The 15,420-nt window shown below is 57.1% G+C and overlaps 1 protein-coding gene across 1 annotated transcript; it reads right to left on the bottom strand.

Moving 5' to 3' along the window:
* Nucleotides 1-1,661: 1,661 nt before the first annotated feature.
* AGT (angiotensinogen) lies at nucleotides 1,662-13,858 on the bottom strand. Its single transcript, XM_044236550.1, has 5 exons — nucleotides 13,809-13,858; nucleotides 8,268-9,119; nucleotides 4,931-5,198; nucleotides 3,145-3,289; nucleotides 1,662-2,391 (listed from the first exon to the last, which is right to left on the bottom strand). The coding sequence occupies exons 2-5, from the start codon at nucleotides 9,094-9,096 to the stop codon at nucleotides 2,200-2,202; spliced, it is 1,434 nt and encodes a 477-aa protein (XP_044092485.1). The 5' UTR covers nucleotides 9,097-9,119; nucleotides 13,809-13,858; the 3' UTR covers nucleotides 1,662-2,199.
* Between the last annotated feature and the right edge of the window lie 1,562 nt (nucleotides 13,859-15,420).

Raw genomic sequence — 15,420 nt, 5'->3', positions numbered from 1 at the left:
CTCCTAGCCATTCCAGAAAGCCCAAGCCAGAGAGGACTTGGGGGGCAGCTTCTGCCCCACGCTGGGCAGAGGGAAGAGGGACCCAGGGAGCACAGAGCATGGTGGAAAATAAGCCAGGGCTGGCCCAGCAGGGTCGGGGCTGCTGCGGGAATCGAGTCTCTGCCAGCTGTGGAAAGGGGGCCCTGAGTAGCACCCACAGTTCATTATCATGCCACGGGGAGGGCTCAGGGCGTCTGGACCGCTGCACCTTCGAAGTGACCGAGTAAAGTGCTGCTGCTGTGTCACATTCATCCCCCGGGGGCCCATATTGCTCAGGCTGATGTCGTGAGAGGTTTGGGAGTTTGGGGGGGAATGGGCACCCCTTGCTCAGGCTCTTCTCCCCTTTTCTCAGGCCAGAAGACAGCCGGCCTCGTGCCTTAGGACTTTCAAGCATCCATCTGGATCAGTGTGATGTGTCTGGGGCCTCCTTGTGCAGTCAGAAGGCAGAGGCTGATCTGAGGAAAGGGGAGCCGGGGGCGGGGCGATGAGAAGCGGCCAGGAACTGAAATGATCCCCAGTAGGAAGCTTCGCCTGCAGCTGTAGAGATAGGGATGGGTGCTGCCTGCACCCCAAAACGTTTGCCACTGGCATGATGGTGGTTATTTCTCATTTATTCATTCAAGGATTTCCCATTTGGCACAGAAGGGCAGGGGGCCCCGACAGGGGAGGTCACCCACTCCGGGTCACGGTCAGCGTTGGATGTGGGCTTCCTGCTCAGCCCGTCCATCTCTGGAACCCATGACCCTAAGCCCCCACCATGCTGCCTCTCACATGCCTGGCCCAGCTGTTCTCCAGATCTCAGAGCAAGGAAGGGTGTACCAGACTAGCCGGACGCTGGAACGTGAGGGGGACGGCTGAGGCTCGGAGGACACTCCGTCCCCTCTGGACTGTGGGCAGCACAGTCGTCGTGGGAGCGGAACACGGGTGCTTCTGCTCCCACCTCTGCATCCGCATACGGGAGAGACCCGGCTCAACTCTGAGACAGTCACCCCCACTCTCACCCCCAGACACTTGTCCGGCCGCCGCATGCCCCTGGGCCCTCGTCAGTGGGCCCCATAGTCCGTAGCCTGCCTGGTCATTTTGGTGTCGGTGGAGGCAGCCGGAGAGAGCGCTGTATGTACATCAGGAAACGGGTTCACTGTCGTCAGCACCAGCAATCAACCCTGTGTCCCTGGAAAGGAAGAAGTGCCCGTGGGCCCCTTTCCTTCCGGCTGCATGTAGGGGCCTGAGGCCTCCTCCCCCACGCACCCACCTGCCGCTTAGGGATGGAAGCGTCCAGAAGCAAGCTTCTCCACATGATGGCTAAGTCACAGCCCGCACCTTCCGTGGAAATACACCCAAAATATGGCTCAAAGCCCTAGAAAGGACTTGGTGTAAACAGTCTGTCAGCTAAATGGCAAGTTTTTGTTTTGCCACTGAACCAAAGAATTTTTCTTTTTAAGATTTTATTTATTTGATTTGTTTGTTTTATTTATTTACTGACAAAAGAGTAGATGAGGATGGGCTGAGCAGGGAGCCTGATGCGGGGCTCAATCCCAGGACCCTGGGATCAGGATCTGAGCCAAAGGCAGAGGCTTAACCCACTGAACCGCCCAGGCAGCCCAAGAATTTTTCTTCTTTTATTTATTGTTGCAAGACATTTATTAATAACACAAGGGATAATTAGCCGTGGTATTACATTCTAACATAAATTCAGGTGCTTGGGTTTTTCCAAGATCACAGCATCCTGGGAAAGAAGACCAGGACCAATGAAAGCTAAGGCATCGTGGGGATGGCGGCTCGGCGGCTCACGCTTCCCCAGCTGATCTACACTCAGGGCAGGGAAAACCGTGGGATTGTAAAACCCAATTCCTGTTCTCTGATAAAAAGGAAACAATTTCCGGTTTCATGACCCAGTTGGTCTGTTCAGACTTTTTCCTGAACAGTTGTCCTGTGCTAAATTCCGGTTCCCGGTACCCCCCACGTGGCCCAGGAGAAGCCGAAGAACCAGGGAAGCCTTCTGCCCACAGGTTCCGCTGCTCGTTAGATGGGAGGGGAACGGCATTCTCCCAGCTCGAAGCTGGCTCGCTGGAAGGCAGAGTGGAAGACGGCGACAGATCAGCGCTGCTGCGGCCGCTGCCCTTGCTTGCGGTGACTGCCAGGTTTGCGGGTGGCCGGGTCTCACACCGCGCTCAGCGGGTTGGTCACACGGCCCAGGAAGTGCAGGGCAGTGGAGTCATGCTCATAAATGGCAAACAGGAATGGGCGGTTCAAGGTCACCTCCAAGGCCTTGGGCCCACCCGGCTGCGGGGCAGACTCTGTGGGCTGCTCTCCCTCGTCTGCTTTTAGTTCCAAAAGGATGCTATTCAGCACCTGCAAAGCAGCAAGCGTTGTGACAGCTCCCGACGGCCCTCAGCACCCAGGGAGAGGGTGCAGGACAGCTGTTTCTCCAGCCCACCCGTGCCATACATGCCCCTCGTTGTAGATGGCTCCCACTCAACCCAACTCACACAACAGCTCTCCCCAGAGCATCCCTCCAACCCACCAGTCTCCCACTTTCCACCTTGCTTTCCAGGACAGAACCCCAGGTCCCTTGGCTGTGGTCCACCAGGGCTTGGTTCATCCCACAAATTTAGCAAGTGGACTGATGCTCCCCAGCAGTGATCTCCAAGGCCAGAACTGCAAAGGGCCCCCTCACCCCGGTGCCAGCACTTCCAGGCACCCCAGCTTCAGGGAGACATCATTCAGGCAGAGGAACAGTCTGCCTCCCGCTGAGTGTTCCCTGCGGGCACGCAGCTCTGGCAGGGCTGGCACTGGGTCCTTATCCAATGGCCAGAGTCCTGGCCCTGCTGTGGGATCTGGGAAGGACCCCGAGGCTAGACCAAGCTGGGCAGAGCCAAAAACACATGGTGGGGAAGGGTTTGCTGCTCTCCACCTGTCCCCGGAAAGCCCAGGAAAGTTCTGGTCACTTCTCTCCCACCCTGGATGCACAGCCACATAGCCATGCTCTCCCCTCCTCCCCTGCCTGCTCTACAGAAGCTCTCTCTGTGTCCTTTCCATCTCCACCTCCCCCGCTGTGAACACACGGAATCACTCGGACCCGGACATCACCGGCACGGACGGTACCTTTCCGACTCGGAGATCGTCATCGCTGATTTTGCCCAGGTTTGCCTCGGCCCCCAGCAGGGTGGGCAGCTTGGCCTGGGCCAGCAGGTCCCGCAGGTCATAGGAGGCTCGCAGTGTCAGCTGGGGCATGGTCAGGCGGATAGTCCTGTGGGGGTGACACACGCTTAGGAAGTCCCGGGTGGCTCCCCCCTGAGAGGCCCTGGAACCCCCCGCCCAGCTAGAGAAAGTTCGTCGCAACAAATACAACAAAAAACTCTCGTGTTCTTGCAAATACTGTGAGAAGGATGTGCGCTTCAAGTAGTGCTCAGTGGGATTGGCGATGAGTTGTCCTTCGTTCTACTCTGGTTTTCAGCCGGCCGCATCGGAGCTGAACTAGGTGGATAACTGTAAAATGCTGTCCTCTGCAATAACGCAGCGTGTCTTACTACCACCTTGCAGTGGCATTCTTGACACAGAAAGCCCTGTGGAGGGGAGAGCGATGGGAGGAACGTCCCGTCACTCTCCACGCGGTCATGTTGCTGACATCAACTCAGGTGACTTGCCTGTAGGGCCTCTGCCTTCCGTCGGCGTCCCTGAGAGCCCGGGGATGTTTCCCGTGACCCCCGAAGCCTTCACGGGATTTACATGACACCCACGTCCATACATTATCCACAGTAGCCAAACGGTGGAAGTGACCCAAGAGTGCACGGACGGACGGCAGGATAAACAAATCATGTCTGTCCGTCTAATGGAGCATCGGCTGTAAGAGGAGGGAATCCCCACCCACGCTGCCACACGGGCGAGCCCTGAGGACGTCATGCTACGTGAAACAAGCCTGTCACAAAAGGACCGACACTGTATGAGTTCGCTCCTCTGAGGTCCTAGAACGGACACGTTCACAGAGAGCGGAAGCAGAGCGGCCATGGCCAGGGTTTGGTTGGGGGTGGGGTGGGGTGGGCAGGCTGCGTTTCCGTCGGGGAAGCTGAAAACGTTCTAGAGACGGACAGTGGAGGGGGGCACCAGTGTGGGGTGCTTCACGCCACTGAACGGTGTGCAACAGACAGTACACGTGGTACACTTGCCGTTAGGCGTTTACCGTCAGCACAACCAAAACTGATTTCCAAAGGAGCGTTGCCCTCGGGAGGCCAGTGTGTCCCTGAGTGACGGTCTCGGAGCAGGTTTCCGGCCCCCACTGCTCTGGGCCACAGACGAGGGACAAGTGTAGCGCGCCTGGGCACGGGAATGGCTTTCTTCCCTCCATAGTTGGAAAGAGGAGCAAACACTCGGGCAGCCAAGCGGGGAGTTCTGGACTCAAGGACAGCTCCCCAAGAAGGCCTCTCCCTCAGGCCTCCCGAGGGGTCCAAACCCTTCTGGGAAGCCAGTCCCCGACAAACTCTGGGAGTGGGAGGATGGCGGGGGAGGGGGGCATGGTGGGTGGTCATGGCATCAAAGGTCCCCCCTTCAGGGCGGATTGAAACGCAGTCCTCCAAAACCGGCAGGTAAGCCCAAGCCCAAGGAAATCACGCTCCCACTCTCTTCCCTCTCCTGCGCCCAGAACGAGAGGACACCTGCAGAACTAGGTGGACGGGTGGACGGAAGGAGGGGTGACACGTGAACGCACGGGCCTTCTGCTCCAGAACAGCAGAAGACCCCGGCCCCTCCCCGTCCTGGGCCCAGGGCTCAGCCAACACCCACACATCTGCTCACCCCTTGTCCCCTCCCGCCCTGGGTAGACAGATGCGCCCAGCTCCCCACGATCCACGGGGAGCTGCCCCACAGGTGCCAGCCTGTGTCCTAGGAGCCGTACCAGGGAGACAGGTTCTTCAGCCACGTCAGGAATTTGTGCTGGAAGGTGACGGCCTCCACCTTCTGCAGACCGGAGGTGCCGTGGGGCTGGACCAGCAGCAGGCAGGCGCTCTTGCTGAGGGGCACCCGGGTCACGGAGAGGTGGTTCTGGACGTCGCTCCAGTGCTGGAAGGTGCCCGTGCCCGAGAGCATGGGGACCGACACCGAGGTGGCGTTGTCCACCCAGAACTCCTGCAGTCCCCCCAGCAGGGAGAAGCCCTTCAGCTGTCCTGGGGACCCAGAGAGGAGATAAGGAGGGACGGGTCAGATGAGGCAGAAGCAGGCAGATGCACTCAGGGCTGGGGACACCACGGGGAGAGCCGAAGGCCCAGCCTGTGCCCCAGCCTCCCCCGGCGTACCCCGGGCCGTGGGGCATCTTCCCACACCTGCGCTTTGCAGGCCCTACCCTGTACCCCAAGGGCCGGTCGAGTCTTCCTCCTGCAAGATCCAACCGTTTGAGAACACAACAGTGACACTAACCGCCCGTGTTGAAGACATTTGACACACCAGGTGCCGCTCTGAGATTTTACACCTGTCACCTTAAGGTCCACAAAGGAAACTAGGGACCTTAGGCCACCCTGAACTGACCAGGTAAACTCACCCCAGATCTGACCTGGCCCAAAGCCTGCAGCCCACCACACTCACCGGCTTCTTTTTTTAAATAAACTTCATTTTTTAAGAGAAGTTAGGTTCGTAGCATAATTAGGAGAAAATATAGAGTTTCCCCACCCCAAGCACAGCCTCCCGTGCTATCCTCACTCCCACCGGAGCGGACGTCCGTTAGCACCAATGACCCTCCACTGTCACATCACTGTCATCATGTCCAGGGCTGATATGAGGGCTCGCTCTCAGGGCCGTACGTTCTGTGGGGCTGGACAGACGTGCAGTGACCTGCGCCCACCATCCCAGTGTCACCCAGAGCAGCTTGGCAGCCCTACGCTGCCTTGGGGTACGCGCACGTCTCCATGTGGGAGCAGTGTCGGCTGTGACAGGCTCCCCTTCTGCAGTCAGGATGCAGAGCTAAGCACACGTCCCGCAAGGCAGTCTCCACGTGCTGACCAGGACAGACACAGGACCTGGGGCGAGCTGTGGCTCAGAGCCAAATGCTCGGTGCAAGCTTGCCCTGGGCCCTGCGGGGAGGGGGCAGCCCCGTGTGAGGGCCTCCCCCCCGGGGACTGTGTGAAGGGTGGCCGAGGGGTGCGGCCAGCTGGTTCCACTGTCCCGGAAAGAGGGGCAGACAACTGCTGAACGCCCTGTCCCTGGGGGTCCCCCGTGACTCTACCAGGGGGGCTCTCAGTGCTGGCCCACCAGGCCTGGCCGGAGACTTGTAAATTTAGGGGAAGAAAGGACTAAATCTTTTCCCACCCACACAGAAGGACGGGAGAGTCTGAACAGAGGTGGCTTCCCTGTCCTGGACGCTCCACTGAAAAGCACAGAATCCATCCTCACCCAGAGGTTAAGTAAATCTCTCAGGGTTAAGTCAACTGGTGCCGTGGAACCTGCCAGAGCCAGCGGCAGCTCAGGATGACCACAGGGCCTGGGCAAAGGGCGCCCTACAGCTCAGGGGCTCCCAACCCCCAAGGCCTTGAGAGCCAGCCACGTCCATCTGGGTGCTGAGGTCGTGCTCACAGAACATCATTACCAAAGAGGCACTTCGAGCTCCCCAGAGAGTCAGCCTTCGGCTTCGTAAGGCAGCCGTGCGGTGCTGGGCTGGGAGGGGCTGGTGCATCTCTGTTGGATGGAAACTGAGGCCCAGAAAGGTCAGGGGGCAAGATCAGAGAGTGGGCATGGTGGGACTGGCCGAGTGTCCAGGCACCTGTGGCTCTCCAGCTTTGGGGGGGTCAGGACTTTCTCAGTGAGCGGTCCTCCTGGGGCTCCTCCTGGGGCTCTTCCTGGGAAGAGCAGGCTGAGGCCGCACATCCCCTCTCTGTCTTCCACGTGGTTGGGGGGCGGTGGGCAGCCACCCTCAGCAGGAGGGCGCCTGTGCTGGCCTCGGTTCCTGGGTCCATCGTCTTCCTCCTGCACCCAGAAGGGGCTGGAGGTCCTCCCCCGTGGGGGTTTACAGACTTGCAGGATGTTTTCAGAGTGAGACAACCGTCATGCTCTATTACGCCTCCATGTCTCTAGTTTCATCTCTCTGCCGTGGCTCCCTTGGCTCGCAAATGCGCCCTGCCCACCCCACCTGTCAGTCTGCAAGGCCACTGCCTCAGCACGTGCTCCCTGGACTGTGGGCCCGTTGCATCACTTTCCTGGGACCCTCCCCGCCTCCCATGCACACAGCCCCAGCGGCCTGGATACCCTCTGACCAGAACACATTTTCTGCTCCAGCATCCACCACCCTTCCCAGCATCACATCCCAAAATCTGGCCGGACCCCTCTTTCGGGCTGTGCCTCCCACAGGTCCCATCCCCTCCGAGATCTGGCCAAACAGAGCCGTTCTTGCTCTTGGTTTCCGGCCCTGAGCTTGCCAGCCTTTTTGCGCACACATTTGTCCTTCCACAGCCCTGCTCCCCTCGCCATCCTCTGTCCTCTCCCTGGGGGCCCTCCCGCCTCCAAGGGCCTGGCGCACCAGAGTGCCTTTTCAGGGCACGTTTCCCTAGAGCTCTGCAGCTGGAGGCACTCGCCTGTGGGATCGATCTCCCCTCTTGAACATCAGTAGGCAACCTGGGTTCCAGACTTGTGCGTCCTTCCTCCCTGGCCCCCTGAGACACCCAACTCAGGGGCATGTGCGTAATAGGGCTTCAACAATCAGTTGTTGAATGAGCGAGCTATCTTTGTGGGGATTTGGGGAAAGGGGAGTAGTACTAACCGCTCCCAGCATGAAAGTGGTGTAAGCAAACAAACTGGGTATTTTTGCGAGGACACTGACCTTCTCAAGAGACAAGCCCTCCTTCCTGAGTGTGCAGATGGGCCACTGGGCCGGGAGGTGTGGGTTTGGATCTCAGGAACCCAACTTGTGGCTGTGCCTTCTTAAGGCGGTCACTGTGGGTTTTTCCCTGGAGGCAGTAACACTGCTTTACCACATCCCAAGGGGATTAAATGATCAGGATACGAGGGAGCACTAGAGCCGCTGCACACAGTAGGACAGCAGGTGGCTCGCTCAATGCTCATCCAAGGACCCCCTTGGGCAGCTACTACCGGCTCCTTGAGAGTGACTCCCAGGTACTTCCCCACGTTCTCACCCTGCCCATCTCCAAGGCCTGGCCCTGCTGAGCCAAATGCTGGACACTAAGTCTGCAGACACAGAGAGCTGTCCCCCGAGGGCACCCACCCAAGGGCACCTCCGGGCTTTGCCTTACCTTGGAAGTGGACATAGGCGTTGAAAAGCAGGGTGCTGTCTGGGCTGACTCCTGACAGGGGTCTGTCCATTTTCCACCCTGTCACTGCCTGCATGAACCTGTCGATCTTCTCAGCAGCAAGATCTGGGTCTGTGGACAAGTCCAGAGAGCGTGGGAGGGTGACAGGGGCAAAGGGTGCCAGGCCCCGCACAAAAGGCTGCTTCAGGCGCAGGCCAGGGGCTGTGAACAGGCCCAGCACCGTGGAGAGGAGCAGTGCGGACCGGCTGCCAGCCTCACCCTCGGCGACCAGAAGGCCCTGGATGGTCTGCAGGGCGGATAGCACCTTGTGGCCGTCCAGCCGGGAGGTACAGCTCTGGTCCTCCCCGGGGACGCCCAGGAACGCCTGCAGTCTGCCGGCCGTGGGGTCCAGCGCGCCCAAGTAGAGAGAGGCCAGCGTGCCGAAGAGAGTCGTGGGGGACAGGACGGTCCCGCTGGCCTCGCTCCCGGACTCGCCCAGCGCCCTGTACATGTGGAAGCCCAGGAAGTTGAGCATCATGCCCACTTTAGCCGCCCGCATCCTGTCCTCCTCTTCCAGCTTTCCGGCGGCCAGCGCCAGCTGCTCCTGGAGCGCCTCCTCATCCACTGGGGACGTCTTGGCCTGAATCGGGACGGGCGTGAAGGTCGGCTCCTCGGGCATCTCTGGGCCGGGTTTCTCCAGCTGCTCACAGCTGCTCTTGCTGAAGACGAGGAGGTGGAAGGGATGGATGTATACTCGGTCCCCAGCAGCCAGGCCGGCCCAGGCCACGAGGCAGAGGACAGCAGCCCTTAGGCCCACTCCGGCAGGACCCATCTCCGGCAGGGGCGCTCGCTTCCCTGAAAGAGCGTTTCGTGCAGGATGACAGGTTACTAAGCGTGTTCGTGCCCTCCAGCCAGACTCTAGCTGTTCCCGTATTCCGTGCGGTCCTGAACCCAGGAGAAATCAATCCGGGTCTACACACACCTTGAAGAAAAGCGATAGATTCCAGGCTCTGAGGACAGTATCTCTGTGAGCCATGACGCGCTATCATGCGCTGAGCTGTGCCTTTTGCGGGGAGAGTATTTTGGGGTTGGTTTTGTTTTGTCTGATTTTTATAATGGGGAGAATGTCTTGAGAGTAAGACATGGGTAGATTTTAAACAGAAATACCAAAATGTCCGTTACGTCAAGTAAAAATGTACACAAATATTTTCACAAAATGTTGTTAAGTGCTTCTCTTCAAGAATATGAAACTGTGGGTGCCTGGGTGGCTCAGTGGGTTAAAGCCTCTGCCTTTGGCTCAGGTCATGATCTCAGCGTCCTGGGATCGAGCCCCGCAACAGACTCTCTGCTCAGCAGGGACCCTGCTTTCCCGCTCTCTCTCTCTCTGCCTCTCTGCCTACTTATGATCTCACTCTGTCAAATAAATAAATAAAAATCTTTAATAAAAAAAAAGAGTATGCGACTGCGTAATAGTATTTTTTACCTTGGGTAAATCAGTGATATCATGGATTAGTCAATAATTATATGTTTAATAAAGAGTAATGGGGGGCACCTGGGTGGCTCAGTCGTTAAGCATCTGCCTTCGGCCCAGGTCATGATCCTGGGGTCCTGGGATTAAGTCCCGTGTCTGGCTCCCTGCCCAGTGGGGAGTCTGCTTCTCCCTCTCCCTCTACACATCTCCTACCTGCTTGTGCTCACTCTCTCCATCTCTCAAATAAATAAATAAAATCTTTTTTTTTAAGAGTAATATGGAAACATTTAAATTTTTTTTTTGCCTTTACTGAATTTTATTTTTTTAATTTTTTTTATTATTTGTATTAACACATAATGTATTATTAGCCCCAGGGGTACAGGCCTGTGAATTGTCAGGCTTACACACTTCCCAGAACTCACCATAGCACATGCCCTCCCCAATGTCCCTAACCCAGCCACCCTCTCCCAACCCCTCTCCCCGCCAGCAACCCTCAGTTTGTTTTATGACATTAAGAATCTCTTATGGTTTGTCTCCCTCCGATCCCATCTTGTTAAACTTATTTTTGAAGGAACTTGGAAAATAAACAAAATTCACCTTGTTGCCTTAAAGTTTTTAACTTCCTATGTTGAAGTCCTAGATCCCACTACTTCAAAATGTACTCTATTGGGAGATAGAGTCTCTAAAGAGGTAATTTAGATTAAATGGGGTCATTGGGATGGGACCTCATCACATTTGACTGGGGTCCCTCTTAGAAGAGATTAGAACACAGACACACACAAACGGAAGACCCTGGAAAGACAGGGAGAAGACAGCCATCCACAAGCCAGGGGGAGAGACCTCAGAAGACACATCTGTCAACATCTCAGCTTGGACTTGGAACCGGTATGAGATATGAAGGTTCTCCCAGAAGGAGTCATCATACTTGTAGCCGCCCGAATCGCGAGAGAACAGATTTCTGTCGTTGAAGGGACCCAGTCTGTGAGACTTTGATACGGCTGCCTCTGGCTATGAGCTTCCCTAGAAAACCAGCCGTGGGGCAGACCACGAGTCTCCAGGAGGCCTCCTAGCCCGGGGGTAGGTGGAAACCCGTTTAGAATACGAGACTAAGATGCACAGAGGCTTTTTCCTATGTTATAAGTTGGCCTGGCGGGAACGATCTGTGTGGTCCCAACCAGGAGATGTACACCTCGTTCCCCAGACCAGGTGTGTCCTGTAAGAATAGACCTGCTCTAGCTGGGTAGTGTGTGACAGTTCCCAGAAGCCCCTGCCTACAGATTCCCCAATCCAGCCCTTGGCTGTTCATGCGAGGAAGGAAAGTTTTCACTCCTTTGCAGACGCAGAAAGGGGAGTTCTGAGGCAGGAAGAAAAGTTCCCGAGGTCACACAGCAAAGCGTGTAACAGACACAATTCAGACCTGCGTTTATTCTCACCGGTCAGTCCCAAGCCCGGTTCCCACAGGTCTCACCGAGAGAGCCTTAGAAACCGTGGAAGTCCATCTCCCCCCGCCCCCAGAGATGCCAGCTATAATGGCCCTGGGGTGTGGCCTCAGAAGGGGTTTCTCAGCCCCACTGTGGTCCCCACAGACGGCTGGCAGTGAGCACCAGAGGCTCAGCCTGAAGCCCTGGTGTTGCACCTGTCCCAGCACCCCAGGCCAGTCGGCGACTGTGTCCTGCACGTGGAGGACTATGTCCTGCACAGTGGATCCCCATGGAGCCGGACACCAGCCCCACCAACGCCTTTCACCAACAGCCGGTGGCGTTGGTCTGCGCTGGGGCCAGGGATAGTTTTTTTAAAAAACGTCCCAGGTGAGTCTGAAGTAGAACCGTCCTGTGCCCTCGATGTGGGTCTCTGTCGTTGACAGGAGGATTTCTGGCAGCTTTCTCTAGCGCCCTGTGATTCTGCTCCCGCCTCGCCTCTCGACGAGAGAGAACGTGGCAGACAAGGTTCTTGGGCTGGCTCGGCGGACCTAGGACCCATGTTCATGGCACGGGTTCATTCGCTCCCAGTCATTTCCATGGTATCTCACTGATTTCTGGTGAAGCCGCGGACTTCCAGCTTCATCCGTAGTGCTTCCGTCCTCATCCTCCCCCATCCCCCTGCCCTCCCAGAGCAGCCCAGGCATCCCTGGAACTGAGGCATGAACTCAAGGTCACCTTGAGGCCTCCATCTTTCCTGCACACCCAGGCATACCCAGTTATCCCCTGACGTTGGCGCTCTGCACTCCTCTCCCGGGTCTGGTAACCTGCACCCGCTTTCAACTCAACAAGCATTGTGTGTTTAGTTCTGCTCTGGTCATCCAACACCAAAGGAACTTTGACTTCTGACCTCGGCCACCGCTTCCCCCTCCTCCCCGCACATTTGACCCAATCCATGGTTCTCATGAGAAGCCACGCGACATACAAAAATGGAACAGAAAGTTCTCCTTCCCATCCAGACAGGCCTCCGTTGCCAGCTCTTGCCTCGTGTAAAAAGCCAAAGCACTCTGAGTTATCAGGGGAAACCTGTAGAAGCGGAGGGCTGGAGAAATCTGGCAGAAGTGGCCCCCAGTCCCGGGCTGGGGCCACGCAGGTAAGCACAGCCCCCTCCCTGCTTTGCCAGTCCCGCACAGCACACGCACTGTCTACAGTGAAACAGTTTCACTGTCATGGTCTGGGGCGGGGGCTGCTATGGTTTGCTCTCAACGGGCATCCGTGGCTGCCATACTGACCATCCTTAGACACCCCACCATGGGGTCTCAGAATAAATGGGGGCTCCAGGCTCCTATGGATCTGCCCTACTCCGGCACCCCTGCTCAGTCTCCTTTTCGTATCCCCTCGTGGTTCTGTGGCTTCGTGAAATAGTGAGATCAGCAGCCAACACTGGTCTAATGCCTATCATTGCCAGGCAGTGTTCTAGCACTTTCCATGGACTCGTCTCATCCTGCTAAGGCTTCCATGACACCCCATTTCCCGCTGTAACTGTCCCCCACCATGCCTGACTCCCTGAACTCACTTATCCTGCTTTACTTCCTTTCCCCACAGCACTGACCCCCCTATGACCTTATAAATAATTAATTATTATGCATTTATTTGTTTAGTGTTCATCGCCTGTCTCTTCCCACGTGAAGGCAAACCCCGAGAGAGTGGGGTCCTTGCTCCGTTTTGTTCGTTGATCTATAGATATGTCACATTTCCAGAAATGCTCCTGGGACACAGTACATACTTGATAAACAGTTGTTAAGTGGATTAATGAATGCCATTTTGCGGAGGAACAGAGAGGTCCTGTGACTTGCTCAAGGTCACGCAGCTAAGTGAGAGACAGAACTAGGATTCAAACCCAGACCCCCTGATGCCACAGTCCACACACTTCAGCACCCATCGTAGTGCCTCTTGAACAATAAGAATCTGTCTTTGCAGTTTCTCTTAAAGTTTAGAAAGCACTTTCGTATTATATTAGCTCTCTGAATATACCCCTAGCTCATGAGCAAGGGAGGCCAGGCATCACTGTTTGTCCCATTTTATAGATGGGCAAACCGAGGTTTGGGGATACAAAGTGTGAGTTGAGGGCACCCAAGCCTTGAACCCAGGGCCGGAGGCAGCACTGCCTGGGGGAGGTGCAGGGAGACAGGCGTGCAGGCTACTCCTCGCCTGAGCCTCCAGGGATGGGGACAGGGTCGCAGCTCCCCGCTATCTGAGGCTGCTCCCCCATCCGCCTCCCAGCTCCTGTCCCTGCACAAGCCTTGCGCTTCCTTCTGACTCTAGCCCCCGCGTGGCTCTGCTCCCGGCCTGTGCCTGAGGACCCAGCCCTGCTCAGAGGCAGCAGGGAACCCGGCCACCCTGCCCTACAGCTGGGGGGGGGGGCAGTTCCTCTGCTAAGACCTGGGGTGGCTGAGGGGGAGGACAGCCCATGAGAGGACGTCCGATGTGACAGGAGGGGGGACACATCAGCATCGTCTTCGGTAGTGATGCCCCCACGCAGTGCCTGTCACCACGGACCCCTGCCTTTCAGCTCCCAGCCGCCCACCAGAGACCCCCTGGCTTCTCCTCCCTGCAGAAATCAGCTGCCCTGACCGGGAGGGGCTCCCCGCTTACCTTTTCCTCGGGTCCCCAAAACAAGAGCAGCCTCTTCCCCTGGCTGGGCCGAGGCCCTATTTATATCAGAGGGGATGGAGCCGTTCCCAGACCGTTCTGTGCCCAAGCTGGGGAGGAGGGCGGTGACATCACTTGGCCCCACCGCGGGGGTGGGGGCCTCAGGCTGCCGGGCTGCTAGGGGACAGGCGCCAGAGCAACTCTCAGGCTGGGACTCCTTCCAGGAAGTCAAAGTGATCGATACACCCTTTCCGTGCCGAACAGCATGAGCTGGCAAGCCATGGAGTTACACATTTACCCCAGCTCACCTGCCCTGGGGCCGCGGGGACGCACACGGGGATCCCATGTAGGTGTGTGTTGGTGTGTGATGGGTCTCTAACCTGAGGTGTGACGGCCACCCAGGCCTTCTGATAGAGCCCTCTTGAGGTGTGCTTCTGAGAGTCCCCAAGAATGAGTTCGAGTCCCCAGTGGGCAGGGGAAGGAGCCGTGGAGGGTGGCCAGGGAGGTGGGGGGTGGGCGATTTCTGACCCCACGGCCTTGAGCCGCTCAATGATCATCCAAACCTGCTCCCTGAGACGCCCTCTGGTGGGCAGGGGGAGAGACGCACAACCGAGCAGAAGCACCTTCCAGAGACGTGATGTCGTGATTTCGCTGGGGAGACTGCTAGATGCCAACAGTCGTGCAGACAGACAGACAGGCACCGACAAGATGCTTTCAGATCCTGGGAAGGAACAATTGTTAAGCTGGGGAAGGTTTCAGGAAGCAATGTCATTTCAGTCCAAGCCTGAAGGATAAACAAGCTGGGCTTGGATACTGAGGAAGGGATATTTAGAGGCCTCCAGGATAGTACCAGAGGGGTGGGAAAGCACAGAGATTTTCAGGGGACACCAGCACCCCTAAAGGTGCTACGAGGAAGAGCAGGGATAACAGTAAATGGCCACTGTTCCCTGTGCCTGCCCCCATGGGCGGGGAGGGCACCCCGTCTTCCCTGAGTGTCCCCAGGACACAGGGCTTCAGGCCAAACTCTCCAGGATCTGAGCCAACATACAAGACGAAAACCACTTGGCCACCCCAGATCTGGGGTGTGGGACTGAGTGATGTGGAAAGAAAGGATGCTGGCTAGAGCCTGAACACCAGCTCAGAGGTCAAAGTCAATGCCATGGGAGGGAGGGATGGAAGTGGGAGAATGTTATGAAGCCTGATTTCTGCTTTTACAAATGTCCTCTAACTGTGACAGGCATCAGATTTCCAAGCTCTGGCTCAGAGAGAGAGAATGCTGAAACCAATAATCAAGAGAGGGACTGAGGAAGCACTAGAGCTTTGGGGAAGCAACAGGAGGAGTTTAATCTCAGATGGGTTTGTTTTGAGCGCCTATTGCATCCCAGCGGGGAATACTCGGGGAGACAATTCCTGCCCTCAGCAGGGAGATCTCAGCTGGATGCAGGGCCCTGATGCATCATGGTGGCGTTCAAGACCTATGGGTGGAGATGTTCCCCACCCCTCAGCCCCCACCCCGAGAAGTCTTAGATGTGAGGAGAGGGGAGAAGAGGGAAACCTAGGGAGCTGGGGGTGGGATGGGAAGGGAGTCAGCACAGGATGAGGATGGGCGGGGTGG

This window comes from Neovison vison, chromosome 2 (genome assembly GCF_020171115.1).
Source record: "Neovison vison isolate M4711 chromosome 2, ASM_NN_V1, whole genome shotgun sequence".
Lineage (NCBI taxonomy): Eukaryota > Metazoa > Chordata > Mammalia > Carnivora > Mustelidae > Neogale > Neogale vison.
The sequence above is the reverse complement of the archived record's forward strand: the minus strand, read 5'-3'. Positions and strand labels throughout refer to the sequence as shown.

What these genes read in the sequence shown, in the direction of transcription:
- AGT (XM_044236550.1), bottom strand. Translation starts at nt 9,096, where the DNA reads ATGGGTCCTGCCGGAGTGGGCCTAAGGGCTGCTGTCCTCTGCCTCGTG. An exon ending in CGCCTATGTCCACTTCCAAG is followed by an intron (nt 5,199 to 8,267) that starts GTAAGGCAAAGC and finishes CTGGGTCCCCAG; the next exon opens with GACAGCTGAAGGGCTTCTCC. An exon ending in CTGAAGAACCTGTCTCCCTG is followed by an intron (nt 3,290 to 4,930) that starts GTACGGCTCCTA and finishes TCACCCCCACAG; the next exon opens with GACTATCCGCCTGACCATGC.